Source organism: Annulohypoxylon truncatum, assembly GCF_022578515.1.
Source record: "Annulohypoxylon truncatum strain CBS 140777 unplaced genomic scaffold F4807scaffold_3, whole genome shotgun sequence".
Taxonomy (NCBI): Eukaryota; Fungi; Ascomycota; class Sordariomycetes; order Xylariales; family Hypoxylaceae; genus Annulohypoxylon; species Annulohypoxylon truncatum.
In genome coordinates, this window is record NW_025953789.1 from 109,714 (window position 1) to 130,668 (window position 20,955).

Sequence of the window (20,955 nt, forward strand, 5' to 3'; positions counted from 1 at the left end):
TGACTACTCTTGTATAACTATATTTTAACACCTTCACAACCCTTTCTTCATCCAGGCCTACCACGAATTCGTATCTTATATCACCGAGTATTCAATATCCTCGATTGAGCATCAAGTAGAGCTCCGTATAGTAGCCTCCAGCAGATCAAAAACACAACGAGCTGGAGAGAGACAGTTCATACTATGTCTCCGAGTAGAACTAATCAAACAATCCGCGGTGTCGGTAATCTTCTGCATTCTTGGAGATTTTTTAAAGACCGTGTCCTTCGATAACTATTATTGTCTTCCATAACTTCCCCCGTTTAAACTGCTTCTGGTGGGGAGATAACAACACACCGATAGGTGATGTTTTCCAGTTCTTACATTACTTAGGGGGAAGAGCGAGGAACAGGAGAATCACGTAATTCACAGCTAAACTACCATGCTGGAAGGAAAGGGGACTCGCCGATAGCTTAATCCGTTCCATTGAAGACAATATCGTACACTCAGCAACAGGGACGGTAAGAAGAACTTCTCTCACCAAAAAAGCTATTTATTTCCCTCTTCAGTCTTATCAACAGTTGTGAGCTGATATTGAACATGAGAATATAGGTTGCCAGTACTGCACAGTCCACCGACATAGGAGAAATCTTGAGTGTCTGTTATGTAGGAGATATAACGGAACCATTAGCGACCCCCGGGTTTGTGGATTGGCCAGGCTCACACAGAACCACCGAAGATCACCTACGTCGAGATGACGATAATAATCCGATGCGAAGAAAGTTTCTACTCTCTATCAGGCATTGAAGGGCTGTCTGTCAAGCAAAAGAATTTTACTGTACAAGAAACGAGCACATGTGAAGTTCAACATCAGAAGAAGAGATCCAAATAACGCCTCAAACTATTACGTAGTTTAGTGTGTAGGTATACGGTATATGGTGTATGGTGTACGCTGAATATGCGCAACGGCTAGCCAGTCTACTCGGCCGCTTAGCAGGGTGTCGCGCCCGCGTGTTGTGGGCAAGCTTAGAAGCAAAGGCGGCTGGTCAAAAAGCTACACGACCATATATCATATGCAACTCATCTTAGCTTTCCGGGAAACATAGCTATGAGCACGACGCCACGCCACGTCGCTTAATGCGAGGTAACCGTAGTTTTACTACAACCACGAGTTCAATTCTTACACAAGACGTCGCTAAGGCGGATTTCTTGAATCTAAACTTGCGAATATGGGGCCACCTAGATAACGAAGGAGACAAAAGAACACATACAACACTAGTATGCCGCCTAATATTAAAATTTATTACGCCTCCTATATCCCAAAAGATCAAATAGATAATAAAATATGTACAATATCTCTCATACTATATACCACTTCAAATCAGGCTAGACTGGCTAATGGTCACTAATCTGACATATACAGCGCTATTCGCTATGATTACTATGTGGTATATCAGTTTTCGCTATCCTCGCCCCCTGTAAGTATAAGTGATAGTAACCAAACTTTTTGGTATCGTATCTCATCCGTGAATCGTTAGTCCAATAACCCAAATCGCTATGCCAATTACAGATATCCAAATGCTTAAGGGCTCGTTCTGTGCTGCTCTAGAAAATATGATGATTATAAGCAACGTCCTTGAGGGGAGAAGTAGTAGAGAGTCGAGGGATGGAGAGAGAGGATGGAGATCGCATCGCCTCTTATAGCTTCCGCTTAAACATATATGAGCCGTACATGCCTCCAACTTCCGCACAAGCAATGGGTATTTTACGCATACCCCAAAACGAAGCGCCCATCTTCCAAGACCGAAGGCCAGAGTCCCTAGGCCCATCTTCGGGATTGTGAATACGGACGAGCCAAGCTCTGCTTCCGTTCTCCATAACAGTCCATCCCAGCTGCTTTACAACCGGGGACTTTGCCAGGCGGGAGTACATTTCATCGGTTACTTCGATTACCTCCAGCGGCGAGGAATACTTCTTCATAATCGACGTGTTTCGTCCGAACAGCGTGATGAGATCAAGCTCGACTGTCGTATAGTCGGAAAGATCTAGGTACCTGAGAGTGTGTGGGACCCATTCTAGCTGTTGGTCTAGTTGTCCGTCATTATTATCGTCGGGCACAAATAATCGATCGATATCTGAAATCTTCAGCCGTCGACCCAACGCAAGCTCTTCCAAATGCTTGGTTAGCGGGCGTAATAAGTCAATGTGTGATTCAAGCATCTTGCTGCCCTTTAAGCTCAATGAACGTAGACTTTGGGGGAGGACTGGGATCAGTCTGGTTAAGTCATCTTCATCGAAGAGCTGGTGGCTTCTGGCATCTACCCCAAGACTCAGGAATACAAGCCCCTTTACCGCCGGATGGTTTGCTAGGAAGTCAACGACAACATCAGCAGTGAGTGATCTGCATTTGGATAGATTTAGATGCGTGATATTTGCGCTGTGCGGAATAGACTGGAGAGCCTCATTCGTCACGCGTGTTCCCGTGAGATCTAGATGGGTCAACTTGCCCAGTCTGGGGAGCAAGGTCTCGAACACGGATGGGGGTAGAGTGATACACTTGTGTAAAGATAGTCGAGAGATGGAGAGCGTTTCCGGCCAGTCTGACAAGAGGATTGACTGGAATGAAGTCTTGAAAGCAGTTGATGAGCAACCACAGAAGTCGATCCCCTGCAGTCTATCAAGTCCAAAGAACAGCTTGCGTAGAACCTTTGCGTCGATCTCATCCTCAATATACTCCTGACCTAAAAACTCACGGAGGAAAGGGGTCAACTCCAAGCATTGCATCAAAGTTTCGGGGGTAAGATTGCGGGTAGTAGCTCGCTCGCTCGCCGTTGTGAACAGCGTGGTTGGGTTGAAGTGACTGAAGTCAAGACGTCGTACTATAGTTCCGAGCTCCTTGTTCTGTGAGATGTGCGTTAGGAATTTCCGGTAAATCCTCGAGTGCGGGATCGTGATGTTCTTATAAAGTGCGTTTAGCGTTGCCGAGTGGAGTGTTCTGGATGTAAGTAACAGGGACATCAAATCCACATTTCGAGCGGAGACTCCGTTCGGCGGAACATCGAGGACAAGGTGGTCAATGATTTGGCCTATTCCGGATTTAACCTGTAAGATACTGGCCTTGATTGCAATGACAACGTTACTCTTGACTCACCTAGTAATTCCGCGGGGAGCTTTTCGATGGCCGATTGTCCTGGAGCTGGCCTTTCGGGATCTTTCTTCTTAAGCGGAAGGACTGGAGTCGACCAAACTATCTTCAGAGCCTGCAAATCTCCATAGCTCTTGCTCGCCCGCTTCCCTCCTACACCTATTTGCTTCCAGCCCTGGAAGCCCTCGGCGGCGACGGCAGGAAACCAACAGCCATGTAATCTGCTCTGGGGTTGTGTGATAGGTGGGATGAATTGTGTCTGAGTGGCCATTTCCGGGGGTGATGGTAGGTCGTCGACAGCCTCCTCAGATAATTTGGAGTAAGATGATACTTTGGTACTGGTAAAATTCTGGGCTAAGTCTGATGAATCGATCTCTCGGACAGAGGAGAAAGAAGAACGAGTAGACTTGTCCGGAGGAGTTGAGCTTCCAGGTTGGTCCATATTGTCAGAGATGCTGGGAGTAGGGCTCTGTTTAAGTTTGCTGTTACCGGTAATGCGTTGGTGGATTGAGCGTCCAACGACATGAGAGAGGGTTGTCCGATCCATAATCGGAAGATGAGCCAGCCAGGGTAGCAGTGGTGTCGAGTTGCACAGGCGATAGATGCAAGATGCAGACTCAATAGCGCAATGGCTATGTTCCTTCCTTGCCCGTACGACAACGGCACGGCTGCGAACCGTCCTTCCTAATAAGCTTCCTTAAGTTGCTAAGGCACCACCAGGGCGACCGGGTTTCACCAAAAGCTGCAAATTAAGGTCCCAGCCGACCTGGATGGGCTTTTCTCTTAGTCAAAACACCGATTTCTTAGGTAACAAATTTCGTTGGCGCAATGCGGGGAAGTATTGATGAGATGGATTCGCGGATTCGCCGCCAGAATATCTCTGATGATGACAACGCTTAAATAGCTATTAAATGAACGTGATCTGTTGTCCCTGTCCTGTCCCTGTCAGTTCGGATTCCCGTCAACCGGAATACGCAAATGGACGGCGCGCTTGTTGTCGTTCTTCTTCGTCGGTGAATGCTAGAGGCCCGGATTCTTCACGTGTTAGGTAAGTATGGAGTACGGAAGTAGTGAGTCTTAAGGTAGAAGAATATAATAAAACACCAAACACGGAGCTATCAGATTTGCACGTGTACAACTTTCTGTTTTGTTTCTGGGCTGCCAATGCCAATAGTACAATACAATACCTGAGCTCAGATCAACCGTCGCCCGGGTCTTTGTTCTTCACCGTCTAATTTATCAGGTCGTGTACCTTGGAGCCTTAGAGCCTTGGGGCCATAGAGCATCAGCTTGCGAGCAAAAGGCCCGCAAGTGGCCAGGAATGGGTTTGAGCAAACCTCCCATGATTCCATTGTTCATGGATTGGGTAATAGAAATGGAAAAAATGGCATAGAGATGGATTCTTCTTTGTCACCTGAGCCATACCCACTAACGCTTGTTGCCATCGAGACTGGCGGCAAATGGTGCGAAGTCCGATAAAAAAGTGTCTTGGCCACGAGCTCCGCTTGGATAGCTATTTGGTAATGAGAACACCAGAAGATCCAGGTCTGCTGTTACGGGAAAATATCGTCATTGCGATGTAGGAAAATTTTCTTTCCTTTTTCTTTTATTCTGGGGAAGTTGGCGGAATGGTGGGAAGACTGGAAGAGTTCAAAGCTTTGAATCTTGCGGAGGCAGAACCTACCTTTCCTACTGGTGCTCTAGGCTGAGTGGCTAAAAGTCGAGGAAGGTTGAGTCTAGCCGAGACTAGCGATAGTCTATTCCGTGGATCCGTTCGTGGTCCGCCATTACTGTCTTGGCACGCTGGCATAGGACGACGTTCTTTCCTCCTTGCCTCATTCCCCGGATTCGATTATACATATATATGCACGTACTTACCATTTACGTAGATGTACTCGATGAACCCTGGCATCGTACATACCTCTGAATGTACTTATATCTCGTATATTAATGCGAAGTCACCTTATGGACCTGAAAATGCTACATCATGCTCTATGCTACTTCGTACGTCTATGGCGTTTTGATTGAGAATATCTTTGGTATGATTTGCTCGTCTACACATACCAAACCTGCTCAAGTCCATACTCCGCGGACTTGGTCTTGCTATGCTTGTATCCGTGCCTGGCTAGCTGCTGCGATATCGCAGCGCGGCAGCAAGCCACCACATCATCTTACTACGTAGAGGTGTATCGTCATCTAAGAATTTTTCGGTTATTTTCTATGACATTACTTTCCCGATCAGAAGATTTGATCTGCTGGTCTTTTTGATTATATCTCGTAAGCATTCATATTTGGGTATACAAAGCCGGGTTTATAACCAAAACCGTCCGTCTTAACCAAGCCGAGTTGAAGAAAGGAGAAGCTGCGAGAAGGACTGTAAATGATCCATCATGCCTTTGACCGCCTAGCCTGAACCTTGGCCGACTCAACCCGCTACGATGTCTAGGATAACTTAGTCTAGAACTGGAAACTCGTTCCTGAACACAAGTTAGCTTGATTTACTCGCATGGTCAAATATAGTCAAGTTCACATGACCTTAGAAGGGGGTCTTTCAGAAGCTACTGTATCAGGTGTCCTATCTTAGGAACAAACATACTAGCTATCTCATAAGAAATTCTCCGGTCCGGCAAATGGTTATTAATATTAGGTATTAGCCTCGTTTGCCATGCAACATTTGATGTTTAACCCTTGCTTCTATGGCCGGATGTGTCGATCTAATAGCTGCATGGCTTACCTAGAACATGCGTAGTGGTTTGCGGGGAAATAGCCTCATGTTTTGTTAGTGAATTGCGACGGCCAATCATCTCGCATCTTTTCTCCTCCATGTTTAAACTTGCGGCTCATGTCCCGATCTTTGGGGGAAAGAGGAGAAACAGGTACATGACGGCGTGGTAACCACATACGTAAGAGGCGCGTCTAAGTGGAAATGGTAGACACACATTTGGTCTACAATAGGAGACGATGCTAGTTTTCTGTAACATCATGTCTGTTGATCATTAAGCTATGAGCTGCATTGCAAAAGTACATGGCTGCTAGCTTGTGTTTGAGTCTAATGATAGACATGGGCAAATCTCCTTTGGTCTTGTGCGGAGATGGCATTGTTTGAATCGACCATACGCTTCTAGGAGATTTCCGGTCTTCTGCAAAGATGACGGCCCTTAGCTTCGCTTAGTAAGTGACTCTCTAATAACATTAAAGAGTTTGACCAATATACAAAAAAACAACAGTATCTATCTATCCCATGTTCCCCTTCACATGAGACTTCTTGCCTAAGCATCTAGGCACAGTCCCAAGTTGACAATGATATGGACTCGAGCTTGTTGGAACCTGATTGGAACCACCGTGGTAAGCAAACAACCCCGTAATCATGATTAGCTATGCTGATCTGTAGTTCCGAAATAACCGAGACGCCATTATACGTGAGCTCATATTGCATCCCCAGGTCCCGGTATACCCTGCCGAATACCGCCTATTGTGACGATAAAATGAACACCATGAACTCCGTGAATTCTAAGGAGGCGTTCTCGATACCCATTGAAGCGGAGTAGAAGTAGAGGGGTGTATATGTAGACACCGGTGCAGGTCACCTGCCATTTACCTTCTTTCCAGTTTTGATACGGTCCTTGCAATTATCGCAATACCATTTCACTATTATTACTATTAGCTAGTCACCTCGACGTTGGAATGCTGGATGAACCCACTGTTTGATGGCGGAGCTGCTTTAAGGCCAACACAATCCAGATGAAACCACTCTCGCTCGCAGTCATCTGCGTCGCAAGCTACCATTTCTCCATAGCTGACACCATTACAATAACAGTATAATGGCTCATCAGCGTCCACATCGCCCTCGTCGTCGCCCTGAGCGCTGTTGGCATCCTCATCTGCAACTCGAGCAGCCACTTGCTGGGCTGCCCCTTTCTTATGACTTCTTTTTGTGTTAGCTGTCGATGCATTTCTCGATGATCGAGATCTTTGCGGCGGGTCTGGGAACGACCCTAATGCTGGCGTCGACGGCTTACTAGCTCGTCCGCTCTTGGTCGTGACTACGGTTGTGGGTGTAGCTGACGGGGTTTGTGCAATGTCACCCTTGGGCTCAGAATCGTCTCCCTTCGTAATGATTTTGTTATTTGTCGGTGCATTGCTGGCACTGGCAATGGCAAGCACCGGCTCTTCTTTAGAGGCTTCCACCTTGACAGTCGCCGTGGGTTCCTTATTCGGTTTGCCGTCATTCGGCGGTCGGGTGCCGTTCTGCACTGTCGTGAGCTCTGGAGTTGCAGCCGCTACCCCGTTGGGTCTGTTTGACGCGGATGAAGTTGGCCGTTGCCGACCGTTTTCCACGTTGGACTGTATGGAGTTTTGTCTCGCCCGAGATGAGGCAGGGCGCGCAGAGGTTGTAGAAGGGGCGGGCGAGCCACGAGCAACGACCTTCGGGTCGAAGTTGGGTTGAATCGGGGATGGCGCAATCGAGGGCGAGAGCGCAGCGGCTGCGACATTTGTTTTACTGCGGAGAGGAAAGTTAACAACGAGAGATCCGACAAAACTAATAGTAAAAGATATGCTCACCTCTTCTTCGAGGCGCCGTTAACGGTCGGGAGAGCTTTACGCTTCTTTGGTTGCTCAGGGGCGGGTGTTGCTCTTGGGCTAGCATTCTTGGCCTTCCCGGCATTTGTGCCAAAGACTGAACTCATCGCGCGCTCCATAGGTTGCCCTCCGTTGGTCGGCTTGCTATTCTCAACTTTTCGTCTCTTTGATGGAGGGTTCCCGTTAGTAGTGGCAGTAGTGGGAGCACCTGAAGTAATACCCAATCCGACGGGTGCAGCTGCGTCGGCATTTTTGCGAGATTTGCTACCATGGTTGGGCGCCTTTTTAGTTGATTCGCTCTTGTGCTTGTTCTCGTGATCATCTAAATCCGAGTCTTGGTGTTGATTCTTAAGTCCCTTCTTAGCTATGATAGCTTGCTTTCTAGCATCGCTCCGCGCCGCGGCTTCTTCCGCGAGCTGCTGGGCTGCGGCGGTGATTGTAGCCGCGCCATCTCGTCGCGATCGCTCGGCTTGATTTGCTCGATTTATTCGGTTCTCTGGATACGCCCAGTGTGTAGTGCTGCCCCATTTCGCCTCGTCACTGAACTCGGCTTCCAGGTGTGGCCATACATCATTGATCCGAGACAGTTGTTTAGAAAGCGCCTCATTCGCGGTCGTTATTACGTGGTTCTTCTCTTCTAGCGAGACAAGCATTTCTTGGACTTTAAAGGCAGTTTGACGAAACAATTGTCGTCGCGGAAGATTACTTGGATCAAATACAGTAGAATTGTAGTTATCGTCGGTCGATCCAGCAGGATTGCCATTTGCAGGGAAACCGCTTGAGCTGTTCTGAGCGCTCATTGGCGTCGAAGCTGCGGCAATGCTGCTGGATGCATCGTTGGCATTCCTAGGCTCGGGGGGGCTCGATTTAAGAACGGCCTCGACGAGCTGAAAGAGTGTCTCTTCGGGAGCGAAGATCTTAGCGTCGACCTCCTTTAAAAGTGTGAAATGTCGGACGAGGTCTTTGGGAAGAGATGTTATAGCATCGGTGAAGTATGTGATTGCAGGGAAGACGTCGATGGGTTGCTCGTGACCATGGCCGCCACCGAGCGAATCTCTATTGGCAAAGGTGCGGGTTGAGCCAGATGATGCTCGCGGAGGATTTGCTCGAGTCTGGCGAACAGGTTGAGCTCTTCGATTTGAGGGACCAGGTTCCCCTTGAGGGGGCTTCGCAGTCTTCATGCTGGCCTTACACACAGTGACTATGATTGTGAAATGGGTGGGTTGGGTTGAAAATGAAGGCGCAGGACGAGGACGATAGGTGGGTTGCTGGTTGCTCGTTGAACAAAAATATCGGCGACTTTACGGAAGTGGTAAGTTCAGGTTGACAAGAAGCTTCAAATAATGAAGTTCATGTCATTTTGCGATACAGAATAGACAATACCAATAGAAATGGTATGTAAAGCAACGCGAAAAGAGCTTCGTAGACGAGAGGCGCAAAACATAGGTGGAAGGGCAGGCGAACAGGTAGAATGGTAGACTGGTGGACGAGTTGGCGAGTGGACGTAAAGTTGAACAAGGTTCGTTTATTAGCAGCACTTTCACTGACTTTACTGCTAAGCCTGTTGCACAGGGTCCCCAATTGCGCGCGGGCTTGTATCGGCGGGCACATAAGGTTTCTTGGTAATGTGGGCTTGCGCTACACATTAGAAGCGGCGTTTCCATTGGCTTGATTGGGCAACTTAATATCCACACATATCCACTTGTGACCAGGTCAAGCCGCCATTGATCCGAGAGTTAATCCGCCTTTGACACGATAAGAGATAAGAGAAAAAAACAATGACGCCGTAATACCTACATACCTCATACATACCTACATACCACATTGGACCTGCCATACAAAACTCTGTTCTCACCTCGGCATTAGTAGAATCCACATGTTACCTAATCCGTATTCTCCTATTGTATAATTAGATGCTGACTCGACTCTACTGCAAGCGATAATGCATGTACGCCATAATGAACTGGTGTCACAAACTGCACATCTGTGTACCTACATATGTAGGTTCTCACCAGTCAGAGGTCAGTTGTCTTAAAATGGATGGATGTATTAGAATAGAATGTGGTAGATAGAACGGCTAGCATTGACCGTCTTTAGAAACATCAACTATTATATAAGTGGTACGGCACATTGATGCAATCACGTAATCCCACATATAAGAAAGTTTTCCTTTTATATCAGAAATTAATTCATTTATCGTGCATCAGTCCCAAGCTTGATTCAAGTACCCGAGGAAAATGCACTACCGTTGCCAAGAGCGTAATTTCTAACATTACGCCTCAACGCCAATCCAGAATAATACAAAGCTGTGCCGTATGATCATTCATTTGCGTGTGGCCTCCTTCTCCGAGAGCTTCTTTTGTCGCCATTGCCACTCGAGAAGGATAGGGACGAAATGCCATAGATCAAACTCGGGCCATAGACACTTCAAGAAGAAGATCTGAGTATTCTCGTGGCACTGCCACAACATGAAATCGCTCAGTCTCGTAACGCCACTGGTCCGGATGAACATATCCAATGGCGGGCACTCTGCAGTGTAAGTATGACTATTGATAGTCTCGGCTGTGATGTTCTCGGGGTTCAGGAACTTGACTGGCTTTACTTGTGTAGATGCGAGAGGTGGTGATTCGGGATCCAGAGCAGTAGTCGAAGACATTGAATCATCCACATCCGATTTTCCGTTACCATCTGGGGAAGAATCTCTGGGCGAAGACGAGCCTGACTTCTTGGATCTGTTAGATCGAATCTTCTGAGTGATCCGTGTTTGCGAGAACGGCGTGCTTGCAGGTCGAGGCGGATTTGTGTATTCGTCGACCGTAGCCTTGATAGCACTGGTCATCTCGGCTCTTGAAGTGTAAGGGAAGCAGATGTTGAGTGTAGCACTTTATTATGGAGTTAGTAATAGTCAATAAAATGCTAGGCGATTAATAATGTGGATGAAGCTTACTCCTTGTTATGCTTTGTCATATTGATGGCTCGATCGACAAAAGGTAACACATCATCTGGGATCAGGTCCCGTTCTCCCAATACCCGAACGCAAGCGCCGTAACGGTCGAGAAGTTCGCCGTGCTGAATAAGTTGTTCCAGCTTCACCTTGGCCATTGACATCAAGCCATTGACTTCATGTCGAGGTCGGTTGAAGTTCTCGATACTGAAAGCATAGACGGTAACAACCTTGACACCACACTTATAGCAAATCTCGAGAACCCTTGCAAGTGCCTCGAAGCCTAGGTGATGGCCTTCGATAGTCTCGATCTTGTGATTTTTAGCGAAACGTCTGTTGCCGTCCATCTCGAACGCGACATGTCGTGGGATCGGTCCCTGCTTCAGAGTGCCAATAAGCAGCTCTCGTCCACTTCTAATTACCCATTCCGCCGGCGGAGATTTCAGGATCCAGTTCCTGACATGTGAAAGGTAGAGGTCGGACATGGTGGGGATTGAAAGTTGGAAGAACAAACGCGGATTAGACGTGGGTTGGGAAGCTCATTGACGGTTGTGGGGTATCAGAAAAACAAATAAACTGAAAGGAACGTATTAACGAAGGCTATGTTTTTTTTGCATCGTAGGGTGATGACGACGGTGGTGGCTACTCAGCCTCTGTGAATTGAATTCGCGACGGGAATCAGATATCTTGGCGCGGCGTGGGTCCATATGATGAAGCTCGGGCTGTGGCCAGTTCATCCGTTGTGTAATCGATAAGGTTAGCTGGGAATTTTAAAGTTTCAGCTGTCACTAAAAGATAGTACAGTAACTTACCCTTGTCGATATCTTCTTAACGATTTAATAACGGACTAGGACGCTCGGATAAGTGAATTCTATATGCAACAACCGGTAATACCTACCTACTTGATGACACCTTGTCAATGACCATCAAATGAAAGTAACGGAGATACTTGCATGTGCAAGTATGTACATATCTACTCGGTTGTCTCGTCTGTAATGATGTTAACGATTAACAGACCAACAAAACATTGTCTTCAGCATCTACACACGTACCCGAATAGCTTGCGATCAAGCTTCACAGGTCGAGGCAGTGCTGTATCAGCTGTTGATGACCTGCGATGCGCCGGTAACCGTCGCAAATACCCCCCATCGAGATCACTAGCATAATGTCCTTCACAAATGCGCCGGTGACACGCAGCCTCGTCTACGGACTTGTTGGAATATCCATCGCAGTCAGCTTGCTGGATATTAAGCACTATTTCTACATCCTAGTTGACCTACATCTTTGGCGATTCCACCAAACATGGAGAGCTCTCATTTATCAACTATGCTACACCAATTCCTCCGAGGTGCTATTTGCTGCTATGACTCTTTACAACATGAGAGCAGTTGAGAGGATGTGGGGCTCGAGGAAATTCGCTGTAAGGGCACAATATTGTCGAATGAAGGCATATTCAGCTAATGACGCATTTGGTACAGACATTCGTCTTCATCACCTTGGTACTCACGAGCATCCTAACCCCCACAATATTGACTCTATTCCTACGGCCGCTTACTCTAGGCCTCTTCAACTACCTCCCAGCTGGACCGACGCCCATAATATTCGCGATCCTAGCCCAGTATCATTCTATGATACCGCCGATATATAAGTACAAAGTCGTGACCTCTATATCCGCCTCAACGGATGACCAGGCGCAGGGTATCACACTCTCAGACAAATCGTACCGATACCTGCTCGCATTCCAACTAGCTCTCTTCCAGTGGCCCGGATCTCTGCTTGGGGCGCTCATCGGTTGGTTGGTAGGCTTATCATGGAGAACGGAGGCTCTGCCGCGATCGTTGATACGCTGGCGACTTCCCGGATGGGTTGTGGGAATGCGAACACAGAGGAGAAGCCAAGAATTTGAGGGATTGCGTAGAAGGCTTGAGGGAGAAGGCGCATCTACGGCGGCAGCAACCGGAGTCCAGAGCCAAGGTGAAGGTGAAAGTGGAAGGCGTAGGACCATGGGCCAACAAGTTATGGATCAGTTTCAAAACGCATTCTAAAATTGCTTGGTAACTAACTAGGTACTTCAATTCATAAAGGGGAAAGAGTGCTCTAATTCTAACCATTACTCTTCCCCCCTAACTATATCAAACGTCGTCAACAGTCTATAATTGCATCGCCCTTAATTCTAAGGTTCGGTATTCACCCCGCAAAAGTCGTTGCGGCTGAATACACTCCAATGATTAAAATAATATCCATGTATGCTTGGGCGAGGATGGCACAGACTGATCTATGGATTTGGTGCTTTTGCCTGGAGAAGGTATAACAAGATGGATAACATCCCGATGTTTTATTTAGGACATTAAGTTAACAGATTACAGGAACCGTCCACTTGTGCAACGAGGGCATCGCTTACAGTGTAGAACTACTTCTGTTAGCTTCTCAATTTGTAGATAATAGTAGGGGCACAGTTTGGGATTTGAGGGAAGCCCTACCAATATCTCAAGATGCGAAGGCCCGAAATTACGGTTCCTATAAGTTAACATACTTCATTTAACTCATGAGCACAATTCTCAGGCACAATTTCGATCGGCAGCATCGTATCGGTATTAACACCTCGCGGTACAGCGAGATATATATTATTGTAGAACATCGAAGAGCCCGAGAGCAACGAGAGGTGGGCGGGCTACTGCAGGGGTAATGATCGACTTTATTTTAAAGTGCAGCATACTGCAGCAAATTGTATGTACATACGTGCGTAAGACGTATCTCTTATCTAATTCCTATCTAGTAAGTACATACACCTCCAGGCTACATAGTATACACACCTCAGACAATAATAATTAATCGCGTTACAAATAAATGTTGTAACAATCAAACAAATCTTATTAGTGAGAGTAACTATTTAATACATACTAAGTATGTCTATTCATATTTCTATTGATATATATAAATCCATCAGCCCTAGGAAAGTGCTTGTTAAACCGAATAGACTCATATCTTAGGTGTTCATGGTACACTAAGACCGGATGCTATTCGCGGCGGCTACGTACCGGGTACACGTACATCGGTTTGATTCCCCCAGCCCGTCCCAGCCACGAGGAAAGGGCGAATCTCACGTTGATTACCTACCATGGTTTAGCGCTGCCGCCCTAACGTGAAAGCGCGTGCTTTCCATTGCTTGGGAAAGTACGCCACTAATCATTTTTAGGTCATAATACCATGTCCTTCCGTAGATCTTCAATCTACTAAAACTCCTTTTTAATCCCAATCACCAACCTTACCCAACTCACACGTCCACGTTTTATTTTGGGCTCTGACTGCATCTCTCTTGCGCAATCGTCCCATTGTTACCTTTCTTGGATGCCCTTTTTTTCTCTTCTCGTGAAGTTGTTTTTGATTTTGAATAATCCTTTTGTATCCGACTCTTTACGACTTCGCCTTGATTTCTTGAACATTTTGAATTCGTAACGACGAAATCCTGCGCCGACTCCTGACTCGAGCAATATAAGTGGCCCAGGCGTATTTCGAATACCCCCAGGGCTTTTGCGCAACCGTTTTATAGTATAATGTATTTGATTATTGGCGCGTCGACTCGCAAGTGACAAGAATGAACGGGTTTTCAAGTCGAAGTCAAAATGACTTCGAATCGGCGGCGCCGCCACCTCTGCGCCCTAGGTTGACTCCTAGGCTTGCGCCGAAGGGTCCGGCGCTAGTGGAGTCATATAGGCAAGACAGTCTGAATGACTTCGAAAAAGATCCACGGCGATTTAACCCGGTAAGCTCTTACCTAGCTTTCATACCAGTTACTATCGCGTCCACGGGTAGCGTATACTCATAGTCTGCCAGATGAATCCGGGGCGCGTCCAAAGTTCGGTGCTAGTCGACCTAAAAGATCCTGTCCAGGTACACTTACTCACCGAAACCGCCTTACTCGATAGCAAGGAATATGAGATTCTATCTCAGGAGGAAGTAGATGACTTGAAGAAACAGTGCCAGATCTTAAACCAGCGGATCGAGCAGACTCGGGCGAATCTTGCAATCCAGTCTAAATATCGCGATGCCGCCATATCGATGTCCAAGTTGTACTCTCCAACGAGACCCGATACGAAGAGAAGGAGTCTTCTGGGTCACCGACATAGTGGGTCGAGTGATGCGGCGAAGGAAGCGGAGCACGAGCTTACCACGATTCAGAGGAAATGTGAGGATTTGGCTTCTGAGTTATGGACATTGGAGAAGCGCGTCATAGAGCCCCAGAGGAGACTCCTGGAACATACCGCTGGCATCCTACAACTTACGCATAAAACAGCGAAGAAATCGACCAATCCATCTCCAAGGGTTCCTCTTGTTAACGGCGTTCCTGCTAGTCCCGAGAGCATGTATACAACATCGAATGGCCGTGATAGCCTCAGCATGGACTTTTTAGAAGACGGGTTCACCTTCGACGAAGCAAGTTTATATCGGTCTTTTGACCAGTCTGATAGATTCAACAATCAGTTTCAACAGAGCGCCATTGAGATCCCCATGAAGTCGCCTATTCGAGGACAAAATAAACAGCTTACTGAAGAAAGTGAGCGGTTGCGCGAAGAGAACCGGGAACTTCGGGCCCAAGCTGAATCCTTGCTCAGGGGATCAGGTTCGACTCAATGGAAGTTGATTTCGGACACAGAAAGTAAACTGGAGAACTTCAACCGCCAACTGCGCGAAATTGTAGTGGGCGCAGACCCTGCAAGGAATGGTAATTATATGGCTGTACCGTCTGGCCAACTGGAGCCTGGTGAGATGATCGGAAGCCATCTAGATTACCTTGAAAATGGGTTGGCTGCCATTGCTGAAGATCGCGGCAATAGCGTGCAGATGGCAGGAAAGCTACAAACCGTTAACGCCCAGATTCAAGGTGTACTGCTGGAGGCCAATATAAATTATCCACCACCACCGGATGTTGATCTTGGTGTTGATGATCAGCTTGGTTATTTGCGGGATTCATTGCAGCTAATTGAGGATGAGCTGCGGCAAGGCGCCAGCAGAAACCAAGGTCCACAATCCGAAGCGGTTCTTACGGGACTCTGGAACATGATCCAAACTGGCTTCTCTGCCATAAAACAACGCAGGCAAGAGCGGCAAAAGGCTCGCATGGAGAAGGGATTAGACCCAGACGAGGATGAAATGTCTGATGGCGAATCTTTTGATGTCAACGAACCGTACTCATTGCTAGCATTCGAGACCAAGATCCAATGGCTGTATAGGCAAGCCACCAAGCTGCAAGAACAGAAATGTGTCTTGAAGCGCCAAATCAAGCAGCAACGTGAGCTTAACAGTAGGTCTGACTCGGAGAAAGATCAAGCACTAAGGGACAAGATGGACGAGATCGAAGAGGTCAGAGAGTTACTTCACCAAGCAGAGAAAGAAACTGACAACATCCGTTCACAACTCTCGATGGCCTTGGAAGACATCGAAAAGTCACAGAAGGACCGAACTGAAGAATCTGCTGCTATGGATGAAGCGCGAGAACAACTCAAAGAAAGGAATGCCAAGATTGCTTCACTCGAAGCTGGCTCTAAGGATATTCAGGAGCGCCTAGTAGCGGCTGAAGCTAACATCGAAGCTATTACAGCACAGTTACAAGAGGCCAACGACGCCAGAGATGCTACTGACAAGGCTGTTAAGGAGAAGGAGGACGAGCTCAGGGCCAAGGACGAGGAGCTTGCACAAATGACAGGCATGGTTGCTGAGCTTAAGATGGAAGCTACTCTTGCTAAAGCAGAACTCGATGGTGCCTACGGCTCGAGGAAAGAGAGAGCCGCGGAAGTCGCTGCTCTGCATAACAGCTCCGAATCTTCTAAGATGCAGAATAGAGTTAATGTCCTAGAGAAAGAGCTCAAAGCTACCGCTAAAGATCTAACCGACGTCGTCAAGCAATCAGTCGAGAGCGAGAAGAAGATAGGAGAACTAGAGAACGAACTCGACCGAGTCAAGGCTGAGCGCTCCAAGATCAAGGACGAGAAGGATATGATGAGCGAAGAATTGGAGAGGCGGCTCCGCGAAGCCACTACCGATGTCGAGGAAAGCCTAGGTCAAGAGATCGCAAGGCTTCGGAAAGAGAAGGAGCAGATCCAAGACGAACTCGACAAGGAGCGTCTGGGACCTGCACGAATTCCGTTGTCGCCCGGCGGTACCAGCAAGACCTCGTACTTAACCGATTCATACAGGTCAGGGTTAAGAGCCGAGAGGAAGAAGTACGAAGAGCAACTAAGGGTATGTCTGATCTACAACAAGTCCTCCTATCGTGACTCGATCCAGCTAACATCACTTACAGGCGGAACAAATGGTGCGGAGAAAGCTCGAGGACGAGCTAAGAACATTGAAGAGGGCACAAGGACCCGGCAAGAGCCCATTGAGCCCTCGGTGAGGAGATCAACGTCCCAGTCGTTCGTTCTATTGTTGAATATTATACCCACATATATCCTTTTGTCAAAGGCATATTTTTCCACTTTTCTATTATTGTATAAAAGTTTAGCCAGTGGTTCGGTTCAGTTTTAGATACTTATCTGCATTGGGATGGCGATTGGAAAAAGATTCTTGGATTACTCTGTACTACTCGACTTGGTTAGACAATCGGGTTTATTACTATGTTTTGGATGTTCAGTTTTAGCGAGCAATTGGATGTGTTTGAAGATGAAAATGAGAAGACGATTACTCAAACTTATTCTTTTTGTCACTACGTACGTTTGCCACATTTCCAATTCACCTGCCAACTTACAGCTGAGTCCATATTCCATGCCAACGATACCGGACAAGGCCGCCAATGGATTGGTTCGCCGATGCCAAGATCGGAGACTACCTAGTAGACGATGGGCGAGCTTCCCACCTTCGGTTTCTGGAAGTCGCCAAGACCATGAGAATGCAACGTGGACTGGGTTGAACGATACGACTGGTCTTCTCCCCTGTGCCTATCCCGTAGCTACGAGGCCAATAGGGTGGTCATACACCTATTTCTTTTCTATGGCCGACAAGTTCAAATCTAGATCTCGCCGTTCCTGCATGTTGACGATAGCTAGATTTCAAGGCTTATGCCCACTTTTCATCTCCGCGCGTTAAACCACACGTAGATTGTCTATCTAGATACCTACCCAGGGAATATATAATATGACGAGACACCCTTCTCCGTTGGATTGAGAGCTATTAGGCTCCTGGTTACGTCAATTTGGAACTCACGCTCTTGGTGAAGAGGCCAGAGAAGACCATCCTATTGATAGAGCCTCCCCAGCACAGGCAAAAAGTAATGATGGCACTTCTTCAGTGGGTTGTGGCCACCCTTCTTACGATCACTGGTGTTTCGGCCCAGTCAATTGCCCATATCAATGGCGACCGCTTCTTATCGGCGCTTAATGGACAAAATGTGAGCAACGTGACGGGAATTGTCACAGCAAAGGGGCCTGACGGCATCTGGCTTCGATCTGTTAACCCAGGTCAAGATAAGCGCGTCTCAGACGGCCTATATGTGTACGGTTCTGCGCTCGCCAAGAACACCAGCATCAGCGTCGGGGATGTCATCGTCGTCGACGGTAAAGTGAACGAATACCGTTCCAGCAAGGATTACCTGTACTTGACAGAGCTCGCGTCGCCAAAAGTAGTGGCGGTTCTAGAGCACGGAAAAGATGTCAATCCGATCGTAATCGGCACTAAGGGCCTTTGTCCGCCCACCGGACAATATTCTGGTCTGGATAAGGGTGATGTATTTGCCGTACCGAACAACCAAAGTCTGATCTCAGTCGAGAACCCTCAACTGGAACCGGAATTATACGGCTTGGACTTCTGGGAGAGTCTGATGGGTGAATTGGTGACGATTGAGAACCCTCGTGCAGTAGGGAGGCCAAACCAGTACGGTGACACATGGGTCGTTGGGGACTGGAGCACAACGGGAGATAATGACCGGACTGGTCTCACCGTCTCCCCTGGAGACGGCAACCCAGAGGCCATAATAATCGGCAGCCCGCTCGACGGCTCGGACAACCCGACGGATACACGGCTGGGTGACCACCTCGAAACTATTACAGGTGTCGTCTACCAAGTCTTCGGGTTCTACACCATCTTACCTCTAACGAACATATCCGTCGTCCAATCCCTAGCCCCCGCGGTACCCCCACCGACTTCCCTCGTCAGCGACGGGACGTGTGCGGGCGTCACGGTCGGCAGCTACAACATCGAGAACTTCTACGCGGGGGACACCGCGCACGTCGAAGCCATCGCGAAGCACATCGTCGAGTATCTGCGGACGCCGGACCTCGTCGCCGTCCAGGAGATCCAGGACGACAACGGCGAAACGGACGACGGCACCGTGGACGCGGACCAGACCCTCGACGCGCTGGTGGCGGCCATCCGGGATTTCAGCAATAGTACCGGCGTGAGCTACAATTACACGTACATCAGCCCGCTCAACGACGAGTCGGGCGGCGCGCCCGGCGGCAATATCCGCGTCGCGTACCTGTACCGCGCGGACGTGCTGCAGCTGCGCAACCCGGCGGAAAAGGGCAACGCGACGACGGCGAACGAGGTCCTGCCCGGCCCCGAGCTTAGGTATAACCCGGGATACGTGGACCCCGGCAACGCGGCGTGGACGGATAGCAGGAAGCCGCTGGCCGCGGCGTGGGAGCTCGTGGGAGGAGGAGGAGGAGGGAAGGGGCGCCCGCTGTTCACGGTGAATGTGCACTGGACTTCGAAGGGCGGCAGCTCGTCGCTGCACGGCGACGCGAGGCCGCCTGTTAACGGGGGTGTGGGGACGAGGCAGATGCAGGCTGAGGTTACGGCGGTGAGTTCTCGCAATACTCCGCCCCCCTTTTCCATTTTTTTCCCACCCCTTCTACTCCTTACACACACAGAAAAAAGAGATTTTTTTTATGAATTAGACGCAAGTACGTGGTCAACTACTAATCTCACCAACGCGCAGTCCTTCATCGCCACCCTCCTCGCCGCCGACCCGTCGGCCCGCGTAGCGGCGCTAGGCGACTTCAACGAATTCGCGTTCGCGGCTCCCGTCGCGGACTTCGCGCGCCTTTCGGGGCTCGCGGACCTCGACGCGGCGGCCGGGATCGCGCCAGAGGAGAGGTACACGTACCTGTACGATATGAACTCGCAGGAGCTGGACCACGTGTTTGTGAGCCCGGCGCTGGCGGCGAGTTTAAAGGGGTTCGAACACGTTCATGTTAATACTTGGGTTGAGTATGATGGGATGGCGTCGGATCATGATCCTAGTGTTGCTATGTTTGATATTTGTTAGTTGGTAGTCTAGGTGGCTTGGGCTAGGGGGCTGGGGGATATGGTTACCTAGTTGGTTACATTAGGAGGCTATCTTGCGGATTCGGGGACGCTTATAATGCTCTATTATGGCTTATGTGACATAAATAATGGCAAATAATATATTTATGAGTATACTGTCTTACCGTGGTATGTATAATGACTATACACACTCCTATATTGCTTAACAGACCTGGACTTCGAAATGAGGTGTGTCGTAGTACTATTCAGCCCCTATTCCCAAGTTCCCTAATTTTTTTATTTTTTATTTTTGTTTATTTCATCATGGGGCCGCCAACACACAGCCTGGTGAATGTCGGAGCGATCCTCATGACGACAATTAATCTTCATTTACGGCGAGCATATAGGTAGGCTATAAGGAATGCCGTTGGTCGTATAAAAAGCTCTTTAAACGCGCCATCATCCCTCCCTAGCCGCACCTGTTAGGCGTTTTAGCGGCGGTTATACGTCAGATATGCACCCCATATATGCCGGGTTGCGGCTCGTGGCAAATCTGACCACCATCCCGGCGCCCCCCTAAATTAGAACTTTGACCGCCGGTTGGTCGAACCTAGAATATGACGGACGTTGTGTTCTGCATGATGTTATCAGCAATGCTCACTAAATCTTTTGGTTTAATTAGTTGCAGGAGTGATGATTCATCGACTACTATAGCCTGTCTTACCTATGCCGCAGAAGGAAGATAGGTACAGCTATTGCTTGACAGACCGAGCAAGGAACTTGGACCAAAGGAGACGCCGGCAGGTGAGACATACTTACTTGTATAAGAGCTAGTTATATGGAAATGCAATTTATAGCTGTCCATTTTCGTCGCCGTTATCTTGCATAAGGGCCGCATGCTACGTCGACACCGACACCTATTATGGCGACTATACGACATCGAAATGTGCTTTTTTTTCTCAACTTACTATAGTACACTAAGTACCTATAAGATTTAAGTATACGCACCAATTACTCTACCGAATGACTTTACTCGCATAATTGGCCACGATAAGCTTAAGCTGGC

General features: G+C 48.2%; 8 protein-coding genes across 8 annotated transcripts; 5 read left to right on the forward strand and 3 right to left on the reverse strand.

The window, feature by feature from the left end:
* Positions 1-1,677: 1,677 nt before the first annotated feature.
* F4807DRAFT_449683 (uncharacterized protein) lies at positions 1,678-3,671 on the reverse strand (the record flags this gene model as incomplete). Its single annotated transcript, XM_048000051.1, has 2 exons — positions 1,678-3,065; positions 3,131-3,671. The coding sequence occupies 2 exons, from the start codon at positions 3,669-3,671 to the stop codon at positions 1,678-1,680; spliced, it is 1,929 nt and encodes a 642-aa protein (XP_047858139.1).
* Positions 3,672-6,784: 3,113 nt separating this feature from the next.
* F4807DRAFT_456171 (uncharacterized protein) lies at positions 6,785-8,886 on the reverse strand (the record flags this gene model as incomplete). Its single annotated transcript, XM_048000843.1, has 2 exons — positions 6,785-7,625; positions 7,688-8,886. 2 exons carry the CDS (start codon positions 8,884-8,886, stop codon positions 6,785-6,787), a joined length of 2,040 nt encoding a protein of 679 aa, XP_047858140.1.
* A 937-nt stretch (positions 8,887-9,823) lies between these two features.
* F4807DRAFT_194305 (Undecaprenyl diphosphate synthase) lies at positions 9,824-11,230 on the reverse strand. Its single transcript, XM_047993731.1, has 2 exons — positions 10,653-11,230; positions 9,824-10,587 (listed from the first exon to the last, which is right to left on the reverse strand). The coding sequence occupies exons 1-2, from the start codon at positions 11,132-11,134 to the stop codon at positions 10,029-10,031; spliced, it is 1,041 nt and encodes a 346-aa protein (XP_047858141.1). The 5' UTR covers positions 11,135-11,230; the 3' UTR covers positions 9,824-10,028.
* Positions 11,231-11,618: 388 nt separating this feature from the next.
* Positions 11,619-13,041, forward strand: F4807DRAFT_408482 (uncharacterized protein). Its single transcript, XM_047996440.1, has 3 exons — positions 11,619-12,069; positions 12,128-12,954; positions 13,016-13,041. The coding sequence occupies exons 1-2, from the start codon at positions 11,815-11,817 to the stop codon at positions 12,692-12,694; spliced, it is 822 nt and encodes a 273-aa protein (XP_047858142.1). The 5' UTR covers positions 11,619-11,814; the 3' UTR covers positions 12,695-12,954; positions 13,016-13,041.
* Positions 13,042-14,113: 1,072 nt separating this feature from the next.
* Positions 14,114-17,153, forward strand: F4807DRAFT_194343 (Up-regulated during septation-domain-containing protein). The gene is made up of 3 exons (XM_047993732.1): positions 14,114-14,412; positions 14,484-16,889; positions 16,951-17,153. The coding sequence occupies exons 1-3, from the start codon at positions 14,245-14,247 to the stop codon at positions 17,041-17,043; spliced, it is 2,667 nt and encodes an 888-aa protein (XP_047858143.1). The 5' UTR covers positions 14,114-14,244; the 3' UTR covers positions 17,044-17,153.
* F4807DRAFT_194349 (uncharacterized protein) lies at positions 17,092-17,824 on the forward strand. The gene has a single exon (XM_047993733.1). It carries the CDS (start codon positions 17,193-17,195, stop codon positions 17,730-17,732), a length of 540 nt encoding a protein of 179 aa, XP_047858144.1. The 5' UTR covers positions 17,092-17,192; the 3' UTR covers positions 17,733-17,824.
* Positions 17,825-17,919: 95 nt separating this feature from the next.
* On the forward strand, positions 17,920-19,911 carry F4807DRAFT_456175 (DNase I-like protein; the record flags this gene model as incomplete). The annotated part of the gene is made up of 2 exons (XM_048000844.1): positions 17,920-19,443; positions 19,582-19,911. 2 exons carry the CDS (start codon positions 17,920-17,922, stop codon positions 19,909-19,911), a joined length of 1,854 nt encoding a protein of 617 aa, XP_047858145.1.
* A 166-nt stretch (positions 19,912-20,077) lies between these two features.
* On the forward strand, positions 20,078-20,654 carry F4807DRAFT_408489 (uncharacterized protein). The gene is made up of 2 exons (XM_047996441.1): positions 20,078-20,523; positions 20,614-20,654. Exon 1 carries the CDS (start codon positions 20,088-20,090, stop codon positions 20,298-20,300), a length of 213 nt encoding a protein of 70 aa, XP_047858146.1. The 5' UTR covers positions 20,078-20,087; the 3' UTR covers positions 20,301-20,523; positions 20,614-20,654.
* Positions 20,655-20,955: the final 301 nt, after the last annotated feature.

Excerpts from the sequence above, each read along its gene's own strand:
- F4807DRAFT_194305 (XM_047993731.1), bottom strand. The coding sequence starts at position 11,134 with ATGTCCGACCTCTACCTTTCACATGTCAGGAACTGGATCCTGAAATCT. Across the intron at positions 10,588-10,652 it reads ATGACAAAGCATAACAAGGA|TGCTACACTCAACATCTGCT; the intron begins GTAAGCTTCATC and ends TCCATAATAAAG.
- F4807DRAFT_408482 (XM_047996440.1), top strand. The coding sequence starts at position 11,815 with ATGTCCTTCACAAATGCGCCGGTGACACGCAGCCTCGTCTACGGACTT. Across the intron at positions 12,070-12,127 it reads GGGGCTCGAGGAAATTCGCT|ACATTCGTCTTCATCACCTT; the intron begins GTAAGGGCACAA and ends CATTTGGTACAG.
- F4807DRAFT_194343 (XM_047993732.1), top strand. The coding sequence starts at position 14,245 with ATGAACGGGTTTTCAAGTCGAAGTCAAAATGACTTCGAATCGGCGGCG. Across the intron at positions 14,413-14,483 it reads ATCCACGGCGATTTAACCCG|ATGAATCCGGGGCGCGTCCA; the intron begins GTAAGCTCTTAC and ends ATAGTCTGCCAG. Across the intron at positions 16,890-16,950 it reads AGTACGAAGAGCAACTAAGG|GCGGAACAAATGGTGCGGAG; the intron begins GTATGTCTGATC and ends CATCACTTACAG.
- F4807DRAFT_194349 (XM_047993733.1), top strand. The coding sequence starts at position 17,193 with ATGGCGATTGGAAAAAGATTCTTGGATTACTCTGTACTACTCGACTTG.
- F4807DRAFT_408489 (XM_047996441.1), top strand. The coding sequence starts at position 20,088 with ATGACTATACACACTCCTATATTGCTTAACAGACCTGGACTTCGAAAT.